Here is a 23,439-nt window from a genome sequence, read left to right as displayed (position 1 = left end):
TTTGTTTTTAAACTAAAAATAGTATTATTCAGTTGAAATATCCATCTTATATATTTAGTATGCTATGATTATGGTTATTTCAGAAAAAAACACGTTCATCATTTAAAACAGTGCAGTGAAGTATTCTTGTCGGATAAACTTATTCTGATTAATCTGCCTCATAAATCAGTGCCATAAGTAACACATAAGTAACAACACATTTCACCTAGCTGGTGTTTCTACAATGCAGATATTATCATTCAGTGCTTCAATACATTAGACCTTTCCCAATTTTCATCTGAAAATTATTGCCTTTAGGTAGACAGTTGATTGCACAAGGAATCATGAGAGGCATTTGATTTGATGTCACTGCCATGGGGGGGTATCTGCAACTCCCATTTCTTTAATTTTTTTCCCAGTAGTCAATCCTGGGGTACATTGCCACTGAGCTACATCCCCAGCCCTTTTATTTATTTTTTATTTTGAGACAGGGTCTCAAAAAGTTGCTTAGGGCCTCACTAAATTGCTGAGACTGGCCTTGAACTTGGATCCTCCTACTTCAGCCTCCTTAGTCACTGCAGGGGTGAACCACTGCACCCAACTGCAGCACCCATCATTAAAACATCTCAAGGGAGTGACGGGCATGATACTAAAGTGATAGAAACTATGCACGATAATTTTGTATTTTAAGAAATCTTAAACTGGAGAGAGTATTTGAAGAGATCAGAACATGCTTGATCTCAATATTTAAAACAATTTTTTAGACACTTCCCCATGCTGTTTTCTATGCTAGTTGAAGCACATCACACTTGCCTCTCATATTCTCAACAGTTTGTCTGCTAGGAAAGGGTCAGCTTAAATAATAATATACACCTTTGTGTGATTTTTCTCTTTTCCATAAGGATATTATGAAGAGAATCCCTGTGAAATTAAGTCCCTGTGTTTTGCTTCCCAGAATGTGAATCTCAGTATAATTATTACATATGTCCTGTATTTGTTTGTTAGCCTTGGCCTACCAATTTGTTTCTCTAAAAGAAACATGTTAACAAAGGTGAGAATTATTTACAACTGAATAAATTTTCAATCTTTCCATTTATGAAATTTTATTTCAAGGAGATTGTTAGCATTTTTGTATAGATGTATGCATACATCTATGCATATGAACATTCTTATATTCATGTTGAAACAGATGGAATCTAATTCCCAACATGATAGTGCTTAATTTGTTCTTTTATTTGGGATGAATTTAGAGAAACTGTACACTGTTATAAAATTTACCTGCTGTGTAGTCAGTCTATCCAATTCTCAGGTCCTCAATTTCATTTTGGGAGAATAATTATTATATGAACTGTTTAGGGAAGTTTGAGAAAACCAATTTATTTGCTCTTGTTTATATTTTCCATTATTATATGTTTTTTATTTCTATTTCTGTTCTGATGTAGTATACTTAGTAATTACCTACAGGATTTTTTTTTTTTTTTTTGTGGGGGTACTGGGAATTGAACCCAGGGTACTTTACCCTTGGGCTACATCTCCAGTCCTTTTTATTTGTATTTTTTATTTTGAGACAGGGTCTCACTTAGTTGAGTAGGGCCTTGCTAAGTTCCTGAGGGTGGCCTGGAATTGACGGTCCTGATATCTCAGCTTCCTGAATCACTGGAATTATATGCATGCACCACCACGCCCAACCTTACACACTGGATTTTTATATTGGTTGAGAGCATCCTGTCTTTGGTCAGAAAATAATCTTAATTTTCAAAATAATATGTCTACCTTTTAGATCTGTGACTCTGTAAAGTTGATACCAGAAATATTCTACTACAGTTTCATTCTATTTTTCTTCATTTACAGAATAAAAAAAAATATTAAAACTAAGTGATTAAATATTCTTATTCATAGTAACTCTGTTTTAAGAACATAAATGGTAGAAAACATCAGTCTTGATCTGAAATATTCTCACTATGTACATCCAAAAAATGGTATGAGATGAAATGAGTATATTATTTTGACAAGTAATATATGTCATATATCATCCACATGTGAATGAAAACATACAGTAACAAAACATCTAATCAGTGCCCTTCATATACTAACAATATTTTAGTTTTCAAACAAAATAAAGTCAACCACAAATTTACTCCATAGAGTTATATGTATGAATATGTCTGTATGTAGGTTCCCAAAGTAAAGCCATTTATTCATAAATCCACAAGTTCTAAATGATTTAGTAACTTCAGTCATCATTGTTGCATCAAAACTTAATCAGAGGGCTGGGGTTGTGGCTCAATGGAAGAGTTGTGTCACATGTGAGGCCCTGGGTTCAATCCTCAGCACCAAATGAAAAGATAAATAAATAAAAAGAGAGATATTGTGTTCATCTACAACTAAAAATATATTTTAAAAAACTTAATCAGAAGTTTAGCATTTTCTAGCCACCCATTTTAGACTGATAGATATCATGAACATTTCACCAAAGATCTATCCAGATTTATTTTGTGGCAAATCAAAACTATAATTTTGAAGTAAGGGGGTATATAAATGTATCTAAATGTATTACCCACAGTTTTAACAGGAACTGTTTTCTTTAAAATACATGATTCAATCATTTACTTATTCAGCAAATATATGAGTACATACAACACATCAGGCACTAACCCGGGCCTGGCGACTCAGAAAGTGAAACAAAGCCCTGACCTCAAGTTCACATTTTACTGTTGGGACTCAAATCATTAAAAAAACAAGCAAAGGCTTAGAGAACTAAGATGAGCAATGTGGGCAACATGCAGGGAGTACCATTTTAACAGGAAGATTAGAGTTTCTATGATAAAATGACATTTGAGGAAAGAACTAATGAGAGTGAAGGAGGACTTAATTTATAAGAAGGCTAAATAAACAGGCTAATTTCACTCTGATTTTTAATAAATAATTTTACTCATTTCTCTGATTTCAAGAGTCCTCCTTTGTAGGGTAACCATTTAAGAATCCAGATTAGTGATTAATTCTGGCTAATAATGATTGATCTTTGCTGTTGTTTGGTTCAGTCTATATTATTGGTGATCTCTGCAAGTTTAGTAAAAATTACTTTATTATTTCCAGTCACCTTACAAATATCCCATAGATGCGAATATGTGATGACAGAGTACTTGAAGTTTTTTCATGTACCCTAAAGTAATCAGTCCCAGACTCCTCTGTCACAGTGCTCTATGCTAATTTTACCTCTTCATGTCTGGATGGGTTATTTGACTCATTCCTTCTCTATCACTCTTTCTACCATGATTCTATATGTCAGGTTCACAACCTGTTTGCATGAGGTTTTCCCTTTCATTTGCTGACCAGGTTTCAGGAGGTGCCACATTTTTCAAGCAGTTGCTTAATAAAAGTGAACACCCAAGGGAACCATTGTCATGATTTCTGAGGGTCTCAACAACATCAGCAATATCTCAGTGGATATTTATGGGAATCTCAATCTACCAAATCATCTTTACTTATTTCTCAATCGTCAACATCAAACAAATAAACCTTATTCAAGTTTTGTTCTATTTTTAGTTATTAGAATGGTTCTAATATTATTTCTATTATTTTCACTGCAAATACACAGAATCCCTGCTATTTCAAATAGAATTTTCAGACTACTTTACTTATAATATGCCTTCTTTGTAAAACTATATTCCGAGTGCTAAAGTTTCATACTTTTTTCAGTCTAAACTTTTAAAATTTTTAACTTGTACATTAAATTATATTAATGGTGTAACTTGTACATATCAATGAGGTTATGTAATATATATTACAAACCATACTTATAAATATATATAGTGTTTATACATACAAATATACATATATTTATTTATATACATATACATTTATGTATAAATATATATATTTATATATATATACTGTGTAATGTATAAATCATATTAAACATATCTATCTCAAACTTTTATCATTTCCTTATGGTGAAAATTTTCAAAATAATTTCCCATAAAGTTTTGAAAACCACAGGTACTGATATTCCTTATAGCCACTCTACTGTACAACTGCATACTAGAACTTCTTGCTCCTGTCCAACTGTCTCTCACTACCCATTGATTGCCTTTTCCTGTCTCACCTTTCCTCCCACTCTTGTGGGCCTCTGACAACCACCATTCTACTCTCATCTTTTGCATCATCATTCTACCTATGAGATCATGTGTTCTTATTTTCCTGTTTTCACTCAACATAATTATCTCCAGTTCCATCAATGTTGATCCATATTCATTTTTATGGCTCAATAGTATTCCATTGTGTTCATGTACCACATTTTCTTAATCCATTCATCCATCAATGGACCCTTAGGTTGTTTCCACTTCTTGGCTATTGTGAGTAGTGCTGCAGTGAACAAGGGGTGCAAATGTTCCCCCCAGTATACTGATTTCATTTCCTTCAAATGTGTACCCAGTAATGGAAATGCTGCATCATAACTTATTAATTAATAGAAGTGGAAATACTTCTATTTTTAATTTTTTGAAGAATTTCCATACTGTTTTTGGTAAGGCCTATACTATTGTGCATTCCTAACAACTGTGTGCAATGATTCCCTTTTCTCCACATCTTTGCTAGCATTTGTTATCTTTAGTCACTTGGGTAATAACCATCTCATTGTGGTATCTCATTGTGGTTTTGATTTGTATTTCTCTGTTGAATAATGATGGTAAGCACTTTTTCATATACCTGTTGACCAGGTATTTCTTTTGAGAAAAGTCTGTTTCTGTTCATTGTACATTTTTGGGTTGTTTATTTTTTTGATTTTGAGTTGTTTGCAATTCCTTATTTATTCTGAATATTCACTCCTTATCAAATGTTATAGTTTGCAAATATGTTCTGCACTCTGCTGATTGTTTATTTTTCTGTGCAAAAGCTTTTTGGTTTGATGTAATTTCATTTGTCTGTTTTGGCTTTTATTATGACTTTTTTTTTTTAATCTTCTTGCAGTGCTGGGAATTGAACCCAGGCTTTGGACACACTACTTAAGCAATCAACCACTGCTCTAAATCACCAGTGTTACCTAAAAGAACGAAAAATCATTCTTCTGCCAATTATAACTTTAAAACATCTAATTTTTGAATTTGGGGACAAGAATTTTTTTTATTTTTTGCATTGCTGAGGATCAAGGTCAAGGCCTTGTGCATGCCAGCAGGTGTTATGCCACTGAGCTCCATCACCAGATGTTTTTTGCTTTTGATTCTTACACTTATGGTGTCTTGCCCAAAGAATTCTTGACCATCTAGTGAAGCATTTCCCTTGTGAGTTTCTTCTAGGTGTTTCATTATTTCAGGTTTTATATTTAAGACTTTAATCCATTTTTAGTGAATTTTGTAAGGCATCTAGTTTTATTTTTCCGCATGTGGATATTCAGTTTTCCCAGGATCATTTATTGAAAAGCAAGTCCTTTCCAATGCATACTCTTAGTACTTGTGTTGAAAATCAATTGGCTGTAGATATGTAGGTTTACTTTTAAACTCTTTATTCTGTTCCATTGATCTTTGTGTCTGTTTTTATGAAAATAACATACTGTTTTGATGACTACAGTTTTGCAGTATATTTTGAAGTCAGGTAGTATAATGTCTTCTGTTTTGTTCTTTCTGATCAAGAGGGATCTGGCTCTTTCTGTAACTTTTTAAAATAATGAATTAGGGGTTTGTTATATAGACAACACAAAATCTGGCACTTAAAACTTCGCTGTACCCTAAAAAATGCTGAACCCATATTGGAACATATATTTAAACATAGACCTTAATATTTATTTTGCTCTTTATTTAAGATAGCTATTATACATCAGATTCCTAAACTTTTGTTTTATGTGATTCTGATAGTGACATAAACATTGTTTATTTGTGTTTCATTTCCTGGATAGTTACATGGCAACTTACAATGTTAAGATCTTCCTGACTCTTAAAAATTCTTAATCATTTAATATATTGTTGAAAAATCACAAAAGTTCAAGGGATGGACTTTTGCTACCTAAAGGATCATCTGTCTCAGATCTCTTGTGGCAATCAACATCTGCTGAAACTATTCTCTCAATGGTGTGTAGATTTGAACTACTGGGGATTAGAATAGATGCTTCCCCTGGGAGTCCTCTTAGATTGCCCTTCCCCTGTTGTCTACTACATTGAGTGAAATTTAGTCCCTGATAATAGATAGATGGTACATCCTTTAGCAAAATGATTTATCTCTGTATTTCCACTTTTACCCTGAGAGGCCAAAATTTGCCTCCAGGTTAAATACTCAATTATTTAGAATTTACTCAGACAAACTCTCCAGAGTCCTTTGTCACTTTCAGTATGACCTGACAGAACTCACAGGCAGGCATTATGAACCGTGAATCAGCAAAACATTTCCTAAATCAGTGTGGAAAGATAGGTATATATAATTAGAAAAAAGTTGGGGCAGATATGAGATATTATGTCTCAACATCCAGACATTTCATCAATTATACTCCTTTGCTTTAGAAATCAAACCTTGAAGTATGCCCAACCCATACCAAATGAGCTGACTTCAGCTAAGCTTCTGGAACATTCTGGCTTTTGGCCAGATGTCTCATTTAAACTGTCTAAATTCATTAAGCTAAGAAAACTGAATTGCAGGATCTTTCAAGAACAGTTTCACTTGGTGATTCCTACTCTAATTTCTGTTTCTTAGCAAACAGAACACAGTTTTGAACTCCAAACTAGTCCTGGATGTAATTTAGCAACTATGTAATTCTTCTGTCCAAAGAATCCCTAGAATTTTTGCTTATAGTCTTTATTCATCTCCTTTAATTTTTCTATAAGAATTCTATAGGGTTTATTCAGATACAATAGAAAAATAGATAAACAGTTAGTCCAAAGTTAGTCCATCTTTAGGAGGCCCAAGTAATTAATATTGAAAATGTCAGCTTTCTTGAATTCATATAGTTTTAATGTAAAAATCTGGAAGGTGAAAGCTAAGATTTATAAGACATTCAAGCTGTTTAGCTGTTAGAGGTGGATAAAAATTAGCATATAGTCTAATTTTGTATTCCTAACTGGCCTTAGTTTATGAATGAAAAAATAGTTGCATAGAAAGTTAAAGCAACTTGGCAAAAATTAAGTAGGAGTGCAAAGCTGGTCCCAGAAACCGTGAACTTCTGATTCCTACATAATCAAATGAAGGAAGTAACTAAACCTCCCCCTCTGTTTCTACCCCAAATTACTTAGTTATATGCACATGAATGTTGGGAGGAACTGACGATAGATTTGGTCTTGCAAATATAGGGAGCGAACATTAACTTTATTTTTTTGTTCTTTTTAGATATACATGACAGTAGAGTATATTTTGACATATGAGTTTTGATTGTGTTATGTTTGAATTGGAGGTCCCTGTGCAATTGAGGTTTTAGATACCCTCCATATGCTGTGATTCTGGGATGACTCCAAGACATTGGAAACTTTTCTCAAATGCATAAGTATCTGGGGAGCTCACATGTGGACATAGAGAACTTTCAAGTAAATGCTTCATTTTAAAATCTGCTTAAATATGGTAAACATGCACATTAATAAATTATTTTTATAGTAATTAGTTGTACATTTACAATATACTAAGTTCTTGGTAGTATTTTATCTACAAAAACTTAAATTACCAACTAATTCCAAAGTTTAGATTCATCAATAAATTTACATCAAATAACTTTACTGTGGTAGAAAAAACATATGCCAGATTATGACATCATATTATCTTATTAAATCCAAATTTTTGCATGCCTCATTGAAAGAGGTATTTAGTATATGTGTATATGTATATATACATATAAAATTTAGTATATATATATGTTGTCTATATATATATATGTGCTATTTAGTATATATGTGGAACATTTTTAAAACATCTAATATATATCCCTTGTGTGTGTGTGTGTGTGTGTGTGTGTGTGTATTTATATATATCAGAAAAGGAATTTCTGAACATAGAGACAAAAACAGAAACAATTAAATGATATGAACTTATTTTTTTGAGGTAGGTGGTGCGAGAGGAAGAGTGATTTGGGAGTTCAGAATCAAAAGCAGAATAGTGCATATGTTCTGTCCTGAATTATTTGCAGAAAATTTAGTAGTTAGACATCTATATATTCAACTTATTCTAGTCCAATAGTCTCAGATCTACAAATGTCTAGCCTAAATGCAGAAAGCTTTATCATAAAGTGTGTCTCAATTAGATTTTAAGGTACACAGCTTCTTTCATCCATATTTCAGTACCAAACAGGACCCTCAAGTACTCATCCAATGTCTCTTTATACCAATAATATTGGCGCATTTGCAGATACAGGTAGTGTTTGTGCTTGGTGTAAACACTTGTTATCTCAATGAAGTGCTAGGTCCTTGATGGCTCTAGCTGATGATGCTTAAATTATAAAACTAAGCTTCACTAACATTAGGAAATTATTCCCTTTTCAAAAAAGGGAGAAGAGTCAATAAAAATGTGGAAAAACATATGGGAGGGAGGAGAGGAGGAATGGAAGGAAGAAAAAGAGAAGAATACAAAAGGGATACTGTTATGTTATCAAAATCCAGATGTTAGAAGATCAGCCATGGAAAATTGGATTCTTGCTTTCCTCTTACTGAAGTTAAAGCACAGAAAGGGATAAAAATATCCCTCAAAATCGTGAGAATGATAAAAAAATGTCATTGCACTTAGTTTATATAAAATCACAGATAAATCATGAACCTCATTTGGACTATTTCCTTTTGTTGCTCGAGATTCGTCCCATACCATCAAAGTAGTACTTCTCAAATGAGGATGTTTTTGTTCCCCAGGGGATATTTGATATTATCTGAAGCCATTTTTGGTCACCACAACTGGAGATTAGAAATATAAACTAGATAAGAAAATCCAGGCTTGCTGCTAAACGTTTGGCAGTGCACATGAAAGTCCCCAGTTTAGGAATAATCTGGTCTGAAAAGCTGACATCATTTCTCTAGAGAAGGCTTGTTCTCAATGTACCCAACATGTGCAAAGAACAGAAGTGGGAAGACAGTTATGATCCCCATGTACACCAGAGTTGGTGTGTTAGTATATGAATGTAAGAATAAAATGTGAAATATATGTGTACACTGGAATACTATTCTGCTATTAAAAGAATTTCAAAATCCTGTCATTAGTGACAGCATGGAAGAATCTTGAGAACATCACGTGAAGTGAAATAAATCAAGCATACAAACACAAATGCCACATGATCTGACTCACATGTGGAATCTAAGAAAGCTGATCTTATGAAAGTTGAGAGTAGTGGGTTACCAGAGGCTGAGGTGTGTGGAGATGTCGAGGGATCAGGAAAGCCTGATCACTGGCTACTAAGTTATAGGTACATAGAAGCAAAACATTCTGGCATCCTATTTTATAGGATGTAGGGGTGCCAGGCTAGCTCAGGCACAGGTAAGGGCCATGGAATCAAGACCCCAGACTCCCAGGAGTTGGGTGGAAGAAGGCTTGTGGCGAGCAGCCTGCAAACTCGTTTATTGCAGGAACAGGTTTATATTTTATAAGTTTCTTGCCCAATCACAATGTGCCACTGGGGATCAGACCACCAGGCACCTATACAGTTTCCCTTGGTAACACTAGGTCAACTTGGGGCAGTTGTTTACACTCCTAGGTGATCAGAGCAGAATGTTACTCTCTGCAAGTTTACACACTTGAGACATTAACTGCTGCGAGCCAAGAACTAGGATTTCTCCCAACAACAGGACAGTGATTGTAGTTGATAATAATGTACAACACATTTTAAAAAGGCTAGAAGAAATGACTGAAAATTTTGACCATAAATAAATAATACATATTTGAGAAGATAAAATGTTCAATCTGACTTAAACATTCTACAATGTATACATGTATTGTAGCATCATATCATCCCATTAATATGTAGTATTGTAATGATTTTATGTGAGAATTAAAAAATATATAAGTAATTTTTTATCTCATAGAAGTAGAGCAGAATGTTGGCTACCAGATTCTGGGTGGAGGGATAGGGAGATATTCCTAAAATTATGCATAATTAGTTAGAAATAAATTTTAAGAGATCTATTTGTACAGCAAAGTGACTCTTTTAAATGACAATATATTGTATGTTGAAAAAAATTTCAAAAAAGTTGATTTTGTGTGATTTCACCACAAAACAAGAACTATCTGAGGTAATACATTTGTCAATTACCTGGATTTAGCCATTCCACAATGTACATATACTGCAAGCAATCATGTTGTGTACAATGAAAACAATGTTATCTATCAATTTAAAAATAATTTAAATGCCAGAAAATAAAATATACATGATTTAAACTTAAAAACCCATTTTATATGACCCAATAACATTATTCTGCTGGTATTCTAACGATAAGGTGTCTTTTAAAATACCATCTACATAACATCAAATTAAATAACAAACATCATGCCTGATATTGATGACAAAAACATAGCTAATAATGGTTGAACTTAACTTTTCCTTTGTTATTCTACTTTAAAATTTTATTTAGACTTATTCTACAAAGGTATAGAATATAACCCTAATCTGTGCACAGATTAAAAATGCTTTAAAATTATTTTGGTGATTTAGGTTGGTAAAGTTATAACCATAATATTAATATTGAAGTCATTGATGTAGAATGTATATTATTTATGAAGTGAAATAAAAATGTTAAAGCATATGGAGAGTCTAAAATGCTGAATTTTTATGTATTGTGGCAAAGATTGAAAATTTTAGAAATACTGAAATCATGATGCTCAGTAAATCTTATATTCACTACTATTGTGGAGCCATTAAAATGTTTTAATGAAAGGACATTTAAAAAATACATTGTGCTGTGCTTTTTAAAATATTTATATTGGCTTCTTCTTATATAATGTTTACACTTATTCTGAGAAACTAGATTCAACTTGCTACCTAAAAATGTACTGCACATTTTAAAATGCTGAGAATTATCAGAGGTCCTCAATAGAATCTACTGTCTATAAAATAATAAGTCATTTTCCCACTTGATGGAATTATAGACTTCTTTATAATAAACAGGACGCCAGCAGTACAGGTAGAAACTCAGATTCTATTTTAAACTATGGGAATGCAAATAGGAAGTTTAAAGGTAAGATCTTTTCATAGGGGGAGGATAACACAAGGATAATGGATTCTGCCTAGGACATTCCCAAATCTTGCTTCTGAGTTCATCCTTGACAAGGATGTTCAAGTAAAAAGGTTGTTAGTAACAGGGAGGCAGGCAGGAGAAATGTCTCCCAGGAAAAAAGGAACAATATCTTTTCAAGAAGTCAGCATGTACTTATGAGAAAGGGGATTCAATTAAGATCAATGAGCATTTATTGAATGCCTGCTCTGCACATTTGCCAAGATAACTTATTTAAATAGAAACCTCTTTTCCACTAGAGTGAGTTATGCTCATTATTTCAGCTTTATAATATATTCAACTTTTCATAGACTTGGGATTTCAAATTAGAGTTTGGGAACTGATTTTACTTGCAACAATCGATATTACAAGACCAACTTCTACTGAAATATTTTACTAATGTTGAACATAAAGGGTTTGAAACTATATTCTTGAAATTGAAGACTTTGTGATAACATAAACACTCACTTCCATTAAACTCCAAATTGATTTTGCTGGTTTGAGATTTCTTCTATAGTTTGTTTTCTAAATTTTAAATTAAATATATACAATGTTGGTTTATTTTGCTTTCATTTAAAACTGTGGTGACCTGATGTTTGCTCACCATGGAAAATAAGAAATTTTTTAAAAAATTCTTTTTAGTATTTTTCTTTTTTAGCAATAAAAACAGCATTACTAACTTTGAACATTGGTTTGTAGTTGACAATGACCTTTCCTTTAGATTATCATTTCATAAATTTGTTAGCCCACTAACAAAGGTTTGTCAAACAACTGAAGGGATTGGAAAAGAGGAAAGAACAGAGCATTTATTGAGTATTCTATTAAGTATAAGAGATTTTGTAGTTGCTTCACATATATTATAAGTCCATTAACAATGACAAAAATGCCTAAATAATAATTAATAATTCTCAGTGATTTTTATTCTCCTGATTTCTTCAGGGTTAGATAGCATCATTTACAGGATGCCTGGCTAGGGAAAGGGTGAGGGTCTTAAATCTATGATTATCTTTGCATTCTCAGACCTAAGAAATTGCTATATTAAAAAATTAGAAGCTGGTATAATAACAAGCATTGTAGAATGCAACAGTTACAAAATATGTTAGGAAGAGAAGAGAATTCAAACATTTAATGCTTTTATTAAAATAATTGGCCATACATTTTACCGAATGTATTTCCCAGTTGCGTTTGATACAACCTTAAAATAAGATTTACACAGGTGAAAGCAAATAGTAATCGATTGAAAATCTTTCTGGAAATAATTTGCTTGAATCTGTAACCACATGCTACATTAGAGAACACACTGTACCAAATCCCATGCAAGTTAAAAGATTCAGGAGGGCAAAGATCCCCAGGAAGAGATGGGCATCATCGTAACTCAGGAGAATCTCCTCCAATAACCTTACATCTGTCTTCAGATCACCCTGGATTCTGTCCAAGCTTAAATATGGGTGTTGCTATCTTCTTCCCCCCCAAAATCACTTTTTAGTATTTCACTATTTTAAGAAATTTTGTTATAAAGTATGCTCAATACTCTCTGAAAAATAAGGATGAAAGACTAAGGATGAAAAAACTTTGGTGTGTTCCATTTTTAATCCTGGTTGAAAAAAATTCCAAATAAATAGGCTTCTCTCTCATGACTGACATTAGCTTAATGTTATTTTTAATTTTTATATTTTAATTGCAACAAGGAACCTTGGTGACAAATATCTGCCTTTTATTTCTAAACAGATAAGCATTTTCAGCATGGAAAGAGATTTTCCATTTTTCTTTTTCTTTTTTTAACCTGCCATCAATATACTTTCAGTTGTTTGGTTCCAGTAAAAAGGAAAGTCAGGCCACTAAAAACATGTCAAAGTATCTCTAACTGAGATTTTTAAAATAGTTCATTTCTTTTGAACCATGAATATAGTTTTATTTGACTTGTTAATTCTCTGAGTTATTTAAGGAAGAGAAAGTATTTCCAGTGTTTCCATTTGGCATTTGATTAGATTTTGTTAAGTGCCACCCTGTAAGCCTGTTTTTGTCAAAATCAAGAAGAAATACTTGAAATATTGAGTCCCCCAAATCCGAATTTGGTCTAAACATTTGAAACTACTGCCACTACTCTTATTTTCTCAGTATAAGGGCCATAGACCACAAGAACCAGAATCACCTGGAGCTTGTTGGAAATGCAGACAGTGGTTACATTGGAACTCTTGAACCAGAATTTCCATTTTAAGAAAAGTGTGTCTTTGATGCACTCTAAAGTTTGAAAAGAAATGTGCTCCCTTTTTGTATTTATTCACAGCAAGTAATTATCATGCCTCTTTGCCTGACATTTTCCAAACAAAAGAACCAGTGTGTTACTTACAATTGTCTCATTTTAAGTGACTAGCATAGTACTTCCCACATGGTTGACAGTGATAGATCTTTATTAAATGTATATAGTAATTTGAGAGCAAATTCTTGGAATTTATACCTTTGTATCTCCTATAACACATATATGCAATATTATTTTCCTCTAGACAATAAGTCCTGAGAATGTAATCATTATATCTAATAATAAAATATTTATTTTAAATTGATTGTATAATAATTATGCATATTTGTGGGGTAGAGTGTGACATTTCAGTATAGATATATAATATGTAATGAGCAAATACATGTAACTATCATTTATTTGTGTTGGTAACATTTAAATGGACAATTTATAAATTAAAGAGAGTCATATTTGAACTATAATTTTGAGTTTATTAGTGAATACTTGTATTTATTTATGTGTCAAGACAAGATCTAAGTTTATAAATATTAACAATTTTTTTGAACTAAGATGACTTGATTAAGTATAAATCTACTTTAAATCAACAAAAGTGGTATCTCAGTTCTGAGATGAAAAATCAAAGTGTATTACATTCACTTTAGGTTATTTAGTTGTAGATGATTAATTAATGTGCCATAGTTACTATAAAATGTCAATGTTTAAGTGATTTTCTATTTTTTTTATGGTTTTAAAAATTTCCCAAATTGTGGAAGTAATTTTGCTGTAGATGGCATGATCCTTTGAATATTAAAATAGGATATCAAAATATTTTATCAGAAGCCCCTGTTTCATTTCAGAACAGAAATACCACAGCAAATTGTGTTGGATTTGATTGTTTTGCATCTATGTTCTATGTATTACCCATTTACATGGATGTGATTTTATACTCAAAGGGGGGGAAGATTCCAATCCGGTGGACATCACCAGAAGCAATAGCCTACCGCAAATTCACATCAGCCAGCGACGTATGGAGTTATGGGATTGTTCTCTGGGAGGTGATGTCATATGGAGAAAGACCATACTGGGAGATGTCCAATCAGGATGTAAGTGTGTATTTGTAGTTTATGAGTTATGAGTTCAGATTAAAAGATCAAGCTGTGCAAGGAAGTGGAGCATAATGAGACCAGGTGGCTCCTAGTTTGTGACATTGAAATTGAACACTTAGAAGAAATGAAACTGTTTCCAAGTCTTGCAAAGATATTAATTGAATTGCTTTTACAGCTTTATATGTCTTCCTAAATCAGGGGTTCAGGAATGTGAAAAAATGACACATTTGTAACAAGAATGAAATAATATAAATGACAATAAGGAAACCCACATGGAGTATTTGAAATATTTTCGCTACATTTTAACATTAGTAAAATACATGGCTGTCACACTTCCTGGATTGAATTAATGCATCTATTCCAATATTTTGTTTACTTAAATTTTTAATCTTGCAAAGTCAAACCAAAACAACCAATCTCTACCATGTTGTATTAAACATGCACATGAGTTTAGTTAAAGTAACTGAAGTTTCTGAATAGAGAAAATAATCTTTAATTTTCCATTATTACTTTGATATGATTTTCCAAAATGAATTTTGTTTTCATAGGTTTATGTTTTGCTAATGCTTAGTAAGAGGATGCTATTTATATACGGGATTAACATTTTTCCAGCCAGAAACTTTGAGTGATCCCAAAGATACAGAAGAAGGCAAACTGAGATGCTTTTAGTGATTTCCTGCTTACCACTTATAGAATTGTTTCTAATGTATTTTGATAAATAAATCTTTCTGTACTTCTTCCAACAAACTCTTTTTAAAATAATATTGGGGGAAAATGGTCACAATTTCCCCCATCTGTTTTTTTCTAATTTCTTTTTACATCAGTGGATCGCAAAGTGTCGTGTCTGTAGCATCAACTTTTTAAAAAATCTTTATTTTATTTATTTATTTTTATGCGGTGCTGAGGATAGAACCCAGTGTCTCACATGTGCCAGGTAAGCACTCTACCACTGAGCCATAACCCCAGCCCTGTAGCAGCAATTTTAACATAGCATGAGAATTTGAATTTATATTTGTGTTTATACAAATTATCAGGCCTTACCCCAAGTAGATGGAACCAGAAACTCAAGAATTGAGGGAAGCACAATTAAGTTTAAAACATTGCTTTAAGGGCTGAGGAGATAGCTCAGTTGGTAAAGTGTTTGCCTTGCAAGCACAGGGCCATGGGTTCAATCCCCAGCGCTGAAAAAAAAAAAAAAAAAAAAATTGCTTTTTAAAAATACTAATGAAATAGCAAATAATTAATTGTGCAGTACAAAAGATTTCACCAGAGGAAGTTACTATGATTTGGTAGGGGCCATTTGAACTGTGGTGTAACTAAAATATATACATTATTTTTCTTTGCATTCATTCATATATTTCCTTAGTGATCATAAAATCAAGTAATTATTTCATTATAACAACAAATTTCCGTTATTACTTGACATTTGTAAATTTAATCTGAAAAGAATCTTTGCAAACACTTTTTCTAAATTTACTTTCTCTCACTTAGTCTTCCTTTAAGTAATATCTTTATGCATGAATAGTTAGTTATTTGCTTGATCAGCTATTATACTTTTAGGCAATTTAAATTGATAACTTTGAATCTAACTTTAAAATATTCTTATCAGTATAAACAAAGGAATAGAATAAGTCCAACCTCTTATGTCCCTGGAAACTTTTCTTCTTACTCAGGTAATTAAAGCTGTGGATGAGGGCTATCGCCTGCCACCCCCCATGGACTGCCCAGCTGCATTGTATCAGTTGATGCTGGACTGTTGGCAGAAAGACAGAAACAACAGACCCAAGTTTGAGCAGATTGTCAGCATCCTGGACAAGCTCATCCGGAATCCCGGCAGTCTGAAGATCATCACCAGTGCAGCAGCAAGGTGACACATTAGATTTTGCATTCTGCACTCCAAAATGCGTGTTTGCTGTCTCCAAGGGAATGACCTCCCACCCAAACCCAACTGCATTCTTTGAAACTTCCATTTCTCAAGATGGGAGAGATATGCTTTCTTTCCTTGTTCTTCGGGGGAATTCTCATGCTACTTAATATTGATGATGAAACTCTGAGATGTCTTTAACTTTCACATTGACTAGAAATGTCTCTACATTCATGCTTGTTTTAGATTTGGGGAAATGGGAAAATCTGACACACAGTTTCTTTTCACTAACTCTCCATTGTTGGAAGAAAGAGAAAGGAAGAAAAAAAAGGGGAAGGATGGAAGGAAGGAAGGGCATAAGGAAGGAAAGAAGGAAAAGAGAAGGGAAGAAGGAAAAGTCAGCTTTATTTTTTATTTAAAGTAAAGCTTCAAAAAAAGTTTAATAGCAATGTATTCAAAACTTTACACTAATTTGTAGAAAGTAATTTCCCACTATTTTGAAAAAAATATTTCTTTAATGTATATTGAGTAACAATTATGATGCTAGATAAAACTAGTGAAGGATAAAACTAAGAATTTAGTCCATATCCCAGGACAGCAACACAATGTAAACTCATTCTAAGTATGATGCAATCCTGAATGTGTCATGCACATTAAGTCGTGTGGGTACTGTTTTAGTCAACTTTTTTGATGCTGTGACTAAAAGTACCCAACCAAAACAATTATAGAGGAGGAAAAGTTTATTTGAGCGCTCACAGTTTCAGAGGTTTTAGTCCATAGAAGGCAGTCTCCATTCCTCGGGGCTCAAGATAAAGCTGAAAATCATGGCAGGATAGGGTGGTAGAGGGAAGCAGCTCACATCATGGCAATCAGGAAGCAGAGAGAGTCCACTCGCCAAATACAAATATACATCCAAAGCCACGCCCCCAATCCCACCTCCTCCAGCCACACCCCACGACTTCAGTTACCACTCAGTTAATCCCTATCAGGGGATTCAATCACTAATTGAGTTAAGACTCTCCTAACCCAATCATTTCTTCTCTGAACCTTCTTTCATTGTCTCATACATGAGCTTTTGGGGGACACCACATCTAAACCATAACAGGTTCTTATTCCAGTCAAGAATTGCCCAAGTTTCCTTAGTGTTTTTGTGCAATGGTAAACTACTGTGCACCTACAAAGGACAATAGAAGAAATGGTAAAGAGGAGAGGAATTTTGTGAAGTTTCATATCAGATGAAAGAAATAACAAAAACAAGGCTATCCGTAGTGTTTACTAATCTAGATCTGACTATGCACATACAAAGAGTTCTGATGATGTATAGTTTTGGGGGGTTTTAGTTTTTTGTTCTGATTTATTGTATGAACTAGTACATATTTTACACTTTTGAAAACCTTCCTCTTGGCAACTACTGAGCAAAGAGCATTAGATCTGTTTGGAACTTCTAACTGTGATTATACTCTAAAAGATTTGAAGACTAATGAGTCCAGATAGCTTTATAACCAATGGAGTTTTCTCAGTACAATGACCAGCACACTATTGTACACTTCTATGGATCTTTGCATAACTAGTTACTTCTCTACTAGTCTCAATTGTGCTATTTCTAATTTCCATTAATGCTATACTACTCTGTTGTTGCCATTGCTACAAAGTTTGGTAACTACAATTGTCATTTAAATTATGAAAAATTCCTTGTTTTTCACTTCACATTGTTTAAAGATTAGAGTGGGTACATGCATTTGCGAATATGTAGAGACAAAAAAGTTAAATTAATTATGTTTTATGCAATATTTTAAAATTAATATTGCAGTGCAATATTTTAAGAAATCAAAGTTAATACCCCCAAATCTATAATGAACAAAAACATCAACATATTAAGTAGAAAAGAACTGAAAGAAACCAAGCAATATTGGAACATGAAGCAAAAGGAAAAATGAACTCCCCTACTCAGATGCTTATGTGTGTCAATTTCTATCTCTATTATTATTGTTGACAAAGAATAGTTGTATATATATATTGAAGGTGTACAATTTGTTCGATGATTTTTTTTTTTTGACCAGCGATTGAGCACAATGGTGCTTGACCATGGAACCACATCCCTAGTTCTTTATTATAATTATGCTTTTTACTTTTTCTATTTTGACTGGCTTTAAATTTATAATCCTCCTGCCTCTGCCCCCAGAGCTGCTGGGATTGTAGGTATGCACTACCATGACAAGATCAATGATATTTTGATATACATATACATTATAAAATGATTACCACTATCAAACTAGCATATCCCTAACTTCACAGTTACCTTTTATTTTTTTAAACAATTTTTTTTTTGTGGCTCCAAGAAATAAAACTAGAACCTTACACATGTTAGGCAAGCATTCTAAGAGCTCCTTTTTTTTTTCTTTCTTTATTTTATTTTATTTTATTTTTACTTTATTTCAAAACAGGGTCTCACAAAGTTGCGCAGGCTAAACCTTGTGCTTGTTATCCTTCTGCCTGCCTTAGCCTCCTGAGTAACTGGGATTGCAGGCATGTGCCATCATGCCCAGTGGCATTTTCTTCTTTTTAAAGGTGGAATTTGAGATAGAGAACACAATTTTACATTTTTAATCCTTTTATCTGTTATTGATATTTAGGTTATTTCATCTCTCGACTTGTAAAAATGGTGCAAGGAATATGAAAGTGCAAATGTATCTTCAATGTAAATTTTATTTACTTTGGTTACATAGTCAAAACTGGAATTGCTGGATCATTGTAGTTTTGACTTACATATCCCTGATGATTAGTCAAGTTGAGCATCTTTTCATATATCTTGTGGTCATTTGTAGGTCTTCCTTGGGAAAATAGCTGTTCAAGTCTTTTGTCTTTTGTCTATATTAATTAATTAATTTATTTGTTTATTTATTTATATTTTTTTTGTACCAGGGATTGAATCCAGGGGCAATTTACCCTGAGCTACATCCTCAGTTCATTTTATATTTTATTTTTAGACAGGGTCTTACTAAGTTGCTTAGGGCCTCTCTCAGTTTCTGAGACTAACTTTGAACGTGTGACCCCCAGTCTCAACCTCCTGGGCCTCTGGTACCCAGATCTTTTGTCTATTTTTTAATCAGGTTTTTTGTGGGGTTTTGTTTGTTTATTTTATTTTTGTTATTTCATTTGTGAGTTTCTAATAAATTATGAATACTAACCCATTATGGATATATGGTTTGTAAATATTTCTTCTCCATTCTGAAGAAATATTTCTTTGCTCTGAAGAAACTTTTTAAGTTGATGTACTTCTTATTTTATTTTTGCTTTTGTTGTCTGTGCTTTTGGGGCCATGTCCAAAAAAGTATTGCCAAGATTAACACATCATGGAGCCTTCCCCTATGTTTTCTTATAAGAATCTTATGGTTCAGGTCTTCAGGTCAAGTCTTTAGTTCATTTTGAATTGAGCATAGTGAGCATACACTATGTAGTTTTCCCATTATATTTGAATAAAGTGAATAAGGGGAATCTGAACAAACTGTTAATATCAGTATGTGAGAGCATTAGTTGATTTATTAGAAATAACATTTAGTGGTTACAAAGATTAAAGTTTGTGATAAATCTTTAAATGAAACTTCCCATAACTTATTCCACAAGGATGAATCTCTGTTATAAACTTCACAGGGAGAGATAGTGCAGGCTCTTTTGGAATCTACCTGACAGTTTAACAGCTAACAGGATAGCAAACCTGTCCTTGCTGGGGCCATATGGTCCTCATTTTACACCTTGAAGCCATTTCTTTGATCTTTACTCACTAGTAGTCATAGCAAAGAAAACATTTTTTCAACTCTTTCATATCATAAAAAAACATTTTAACAATGCCCATAGGATACTATTATTGATATAAAACTGATTTATGTAATACGATGTTTGGATATTCAACATCAATTTTATGGATATAGAATTAATATTAGATCATAGTATATTAGAATATTTCCAGCATCCAACTTTCAATATACTTCATTAACTGACTTTTTCTCTTTACATACACACATACACACATACACTCATGGTGGAAGATTATATTTTATACAAAATTTTTACTACTATGTATTCTTTAATACCTGATAGAAGTTTGCTTGTTTTGTCACAATACACTTAATTTTAGGGAATACAGGAACATTTTTGTACAAAGTGCCATTCATATTAATTCACTAAATGTAAAAGTTTGGTGAATTTTATGTTTCTTTATTGTCATTAAAACACATAACTTGGTACATTATGTCATTATGGTTATCATGAACAATGTCACATTGCCATGCAAGGATTTCAAGAATATTTTTTCCTTCAGAAAATTTGCTTTCTCTCTTTTAACAGTGTTGATTTCATTAATTTTTATAGTTGATTAAATTCACTCCTCCCTCATTCATCCATTTAATTTTTAGTGAGCCCTTGAAAGATATTCGATTGAAAAAATAGGGATTATTTGGGAAGTTCTAACAGCATTACAAAACTATAATGGGATCTGTGCTTACCTATTCTGTCTCTTTTCTAATAAATTGTCAGATGAGGTGTCCCTCTAACTGTCAGAGACTAATCCATCTATTTTCCCTTTTCTTCCTCTCTGTCCCTCTCTCCCTACTGCTATGTCCAGGTAATTTCTTTCCATATAATCTTTGTCATAAAAGCATATCATTGTTACACTATTTCTCATATTTCCTTGGTAATAAGAATCATTTGGGGAAATTAGTTAGCTATACACCTATCCTGAGGTACTGACTTGGAGTCTATAGGAAAGGAAAATAGAACTTGGACGTTTGATAAAAACTCCAAATGATTTTCATCAGGGGAATTGAAGAGGTCCTTCTGGTCAGTGTCAGCTCTGCTGGCCATGTATCTCTACTCACTAAACCCACATTTCTCTAACATTCTTCACAGTTAAACTTATTTCAAATAAAAGTCTCTCAGACATCTCTAAGTTCCTATTCTGAAAATTTATCATTTCTTTTTCTCCTGCTAGCCCAATCTTTCCACTGCCTTTCTCATTAGTTGAATACACCAGAAATTAATCCTTTGTCCAACCAGGAATTGGAGCATCTCTCTGAACCCCTATCTGGCCTCATACACCCTGATCTGGGTGATCTGGATCAGTGTGGTCCATCTCTGTCCTTTTCAGTACAAACATCTTCTATACCTATTGTTTTTCTGACGTAGACCATGTAGGACCTCCCTGACTTGCCTCCTGCTTTCTTTCTTGCTCTGCCTTATCCTAACATCTTTTCACCTAACTTTCAGAATTTTCTTTTTTTGTTGTGGTTTTGTTTTTATTTTATTTTTAAACTTTTTATTTGTTCTAGTTAGTTATACATGGCCATAGAATGCATTTATGCATTTTGATAAATCATGCATAAATGAAGTATAATTCCTCATTTTTCTGATTGTACATATTGTAGGATCACATTGGTCATGCAGTCATATATGTACATGAGGTAACAATATCTGTTACACTCTACTATCCTTCCTACCCCCATACCCCTTCACTGTCCCCCTTCTATCCCCTCCCTTCACTCCCCTCTACCTAATCTAGAGTAACTATTCTTCCCTAATGACCCCCTTGCCAAAATATATCTGTGATAATTTTAGTCACCTATTTATAATCAATTTTGAGTTTCCATTACACTTAGAAAAAGATCTAGACTCCTTTTTAATGGCTTAAAACGTCCTGCTTCTTCAATAGCATTTCTTTGATTTAAATATTCACCTACTCATGTGTTTCAAGAAATACTTACATTATGCCAACCTGCTATATACTTAGTAGACCCTGTGTAGACTCTGCAGAACAAGAAAGAAAACATATATGGTCCTTGCTGTCCTGGAATTTACACTATAGAAGCTGTACAATAAACAATAGACAATTTCAGATTATAGGAGGAAATAAATAGATGGCTGTTATAAATAATAAAGGGTCATTTGGGAGTGAACCCTCTGAGAAACTAATATTAGATCTTAAATCTGAACGATGATAATGAGCCAGGTGTTTAGAGATACCCTCCACCCTCCAAAAAAACAGTACTCTTGGAATAAGATAAATGAGCTACAAAAGTCTTGGGGTGAGAAAGAGTTGGGAGGCTCTAGGGGATGGCAGGGAATAATAAGGCTGCAGAGCAGAAGAGAAACGAAGAATCTGGCATAAACCTAACAGCAGGCAAACAGAAGCTAGGGCACTTGTGGCTCCATAGGCCATCATGAAGGCTGGGGGATTTTCTTCTTCCAAGTCCATGAGGAATCAATTAAGGCATTTGAAGAAGAGAAGTTAGATGATTCTTTGATTTACTTAACTGCCTTGTAGGGGGAGAGGCAGGGTGTGAGAGGAGGGAGCTGTTTTAACTTTCCCCTCATTCCACTTGTATGTCGAGTACTGTAGCCTCAGTGATCACATACAGTTCCCTCAGAAACCCAAGCACTGTGGGAGACAACAGCCCATGTTCCCCTCCTCTCAGATTCTCCTGGGCGTCTGCTTCCTCAAGGGAGCAGCCTATGCATTACGTGTTCACTGAGTCATTCTCTAGCAACACAAGTGGAAGTTCAATGTCATTATTACAGAGTACCATAAACTTGTCCATCCTTAACTGAGTTCTAACATCTCTCTCTTTCTCTGCCTCTGCTGCTCTCTCTTTTTTAAACTGTATATTCCCCCCAAGAAACTCTAAGTCTCTGAGGTTGGCTACCATGCTTCTCTTATATTACCATTGCTGGGTTGATCGGGGGGAAGGAATGAAAGCCATGCTCACAACTTAGAACTTTCTTTCTTTCTTGCTTGCTTGCTTGCTTGCTTGTTTGCTTGCTTGCTTTTTTTTTTTTTTTTTTGGCGAGGCGGGGATTACCAGGGATTGAATTCAGGGGCACTTGACCACTGAGCCACATCCTCAGCCCTATTTTGTTTTTTATTTAGAGACAGGGTCTCACTGAGTTGCTTAGCACCTCCCTTTTTGTGAACCTGGCTTTGAACTCTGGATCCTCCTACCTTAGTCTCCTGAGTCACTGGGATTACAGACATGTGTCACTGTGCCTGGCTCAAAACATTATTTCTGCAGAGATTAAAAACAGTGACCACAGACTCGTTTAGCA

General features: G+C 33.6%; 1 protein-coding gene across 2 annotated transcripts in view; it reads left to right on the top strand.

Annotated features, from left to right (window-relative positions):
- Epha3 (EPH receptor A3) overlaps positions 1-23,439 on the top strand; it is a 346,294-nt gene that overhangs the window by 307,299 nt on the left and 15,556 nt on the right. For both annotated transcript variants that reach the window (XM_047564892.1, XM_047564891.1), the window contains exons 14-15: positions 14,328-14,477; positions 16,154-16,347. In XM_047564892.1, coding sequence (XP_047420848.1) covers positions 14,328-14,477; positions 16,154-16,347 — 344 coding nt within the window. The remainder of the gene's footprint in view (positions 1-14,327; positions 14,478-16,153; positions 16,348-23,439) is intronic.

Source organism: Sciurus carolinensis, chromosome 9 (assembly GCF_902686445.1).
Source record: "Sciurus carolinensis chromosome 9, mSciCar1.2, whole genome shotgun sequence".
Lineage (NCBI taxonomy): Eukaryota > Metazoa > Chordata > Mammalia > Rodentia > Sciuridae > Sciurus > Sciurus carolinensis.
This window is presented reverse-complemented; position numbering and strand designations above follow the sequence as displayed.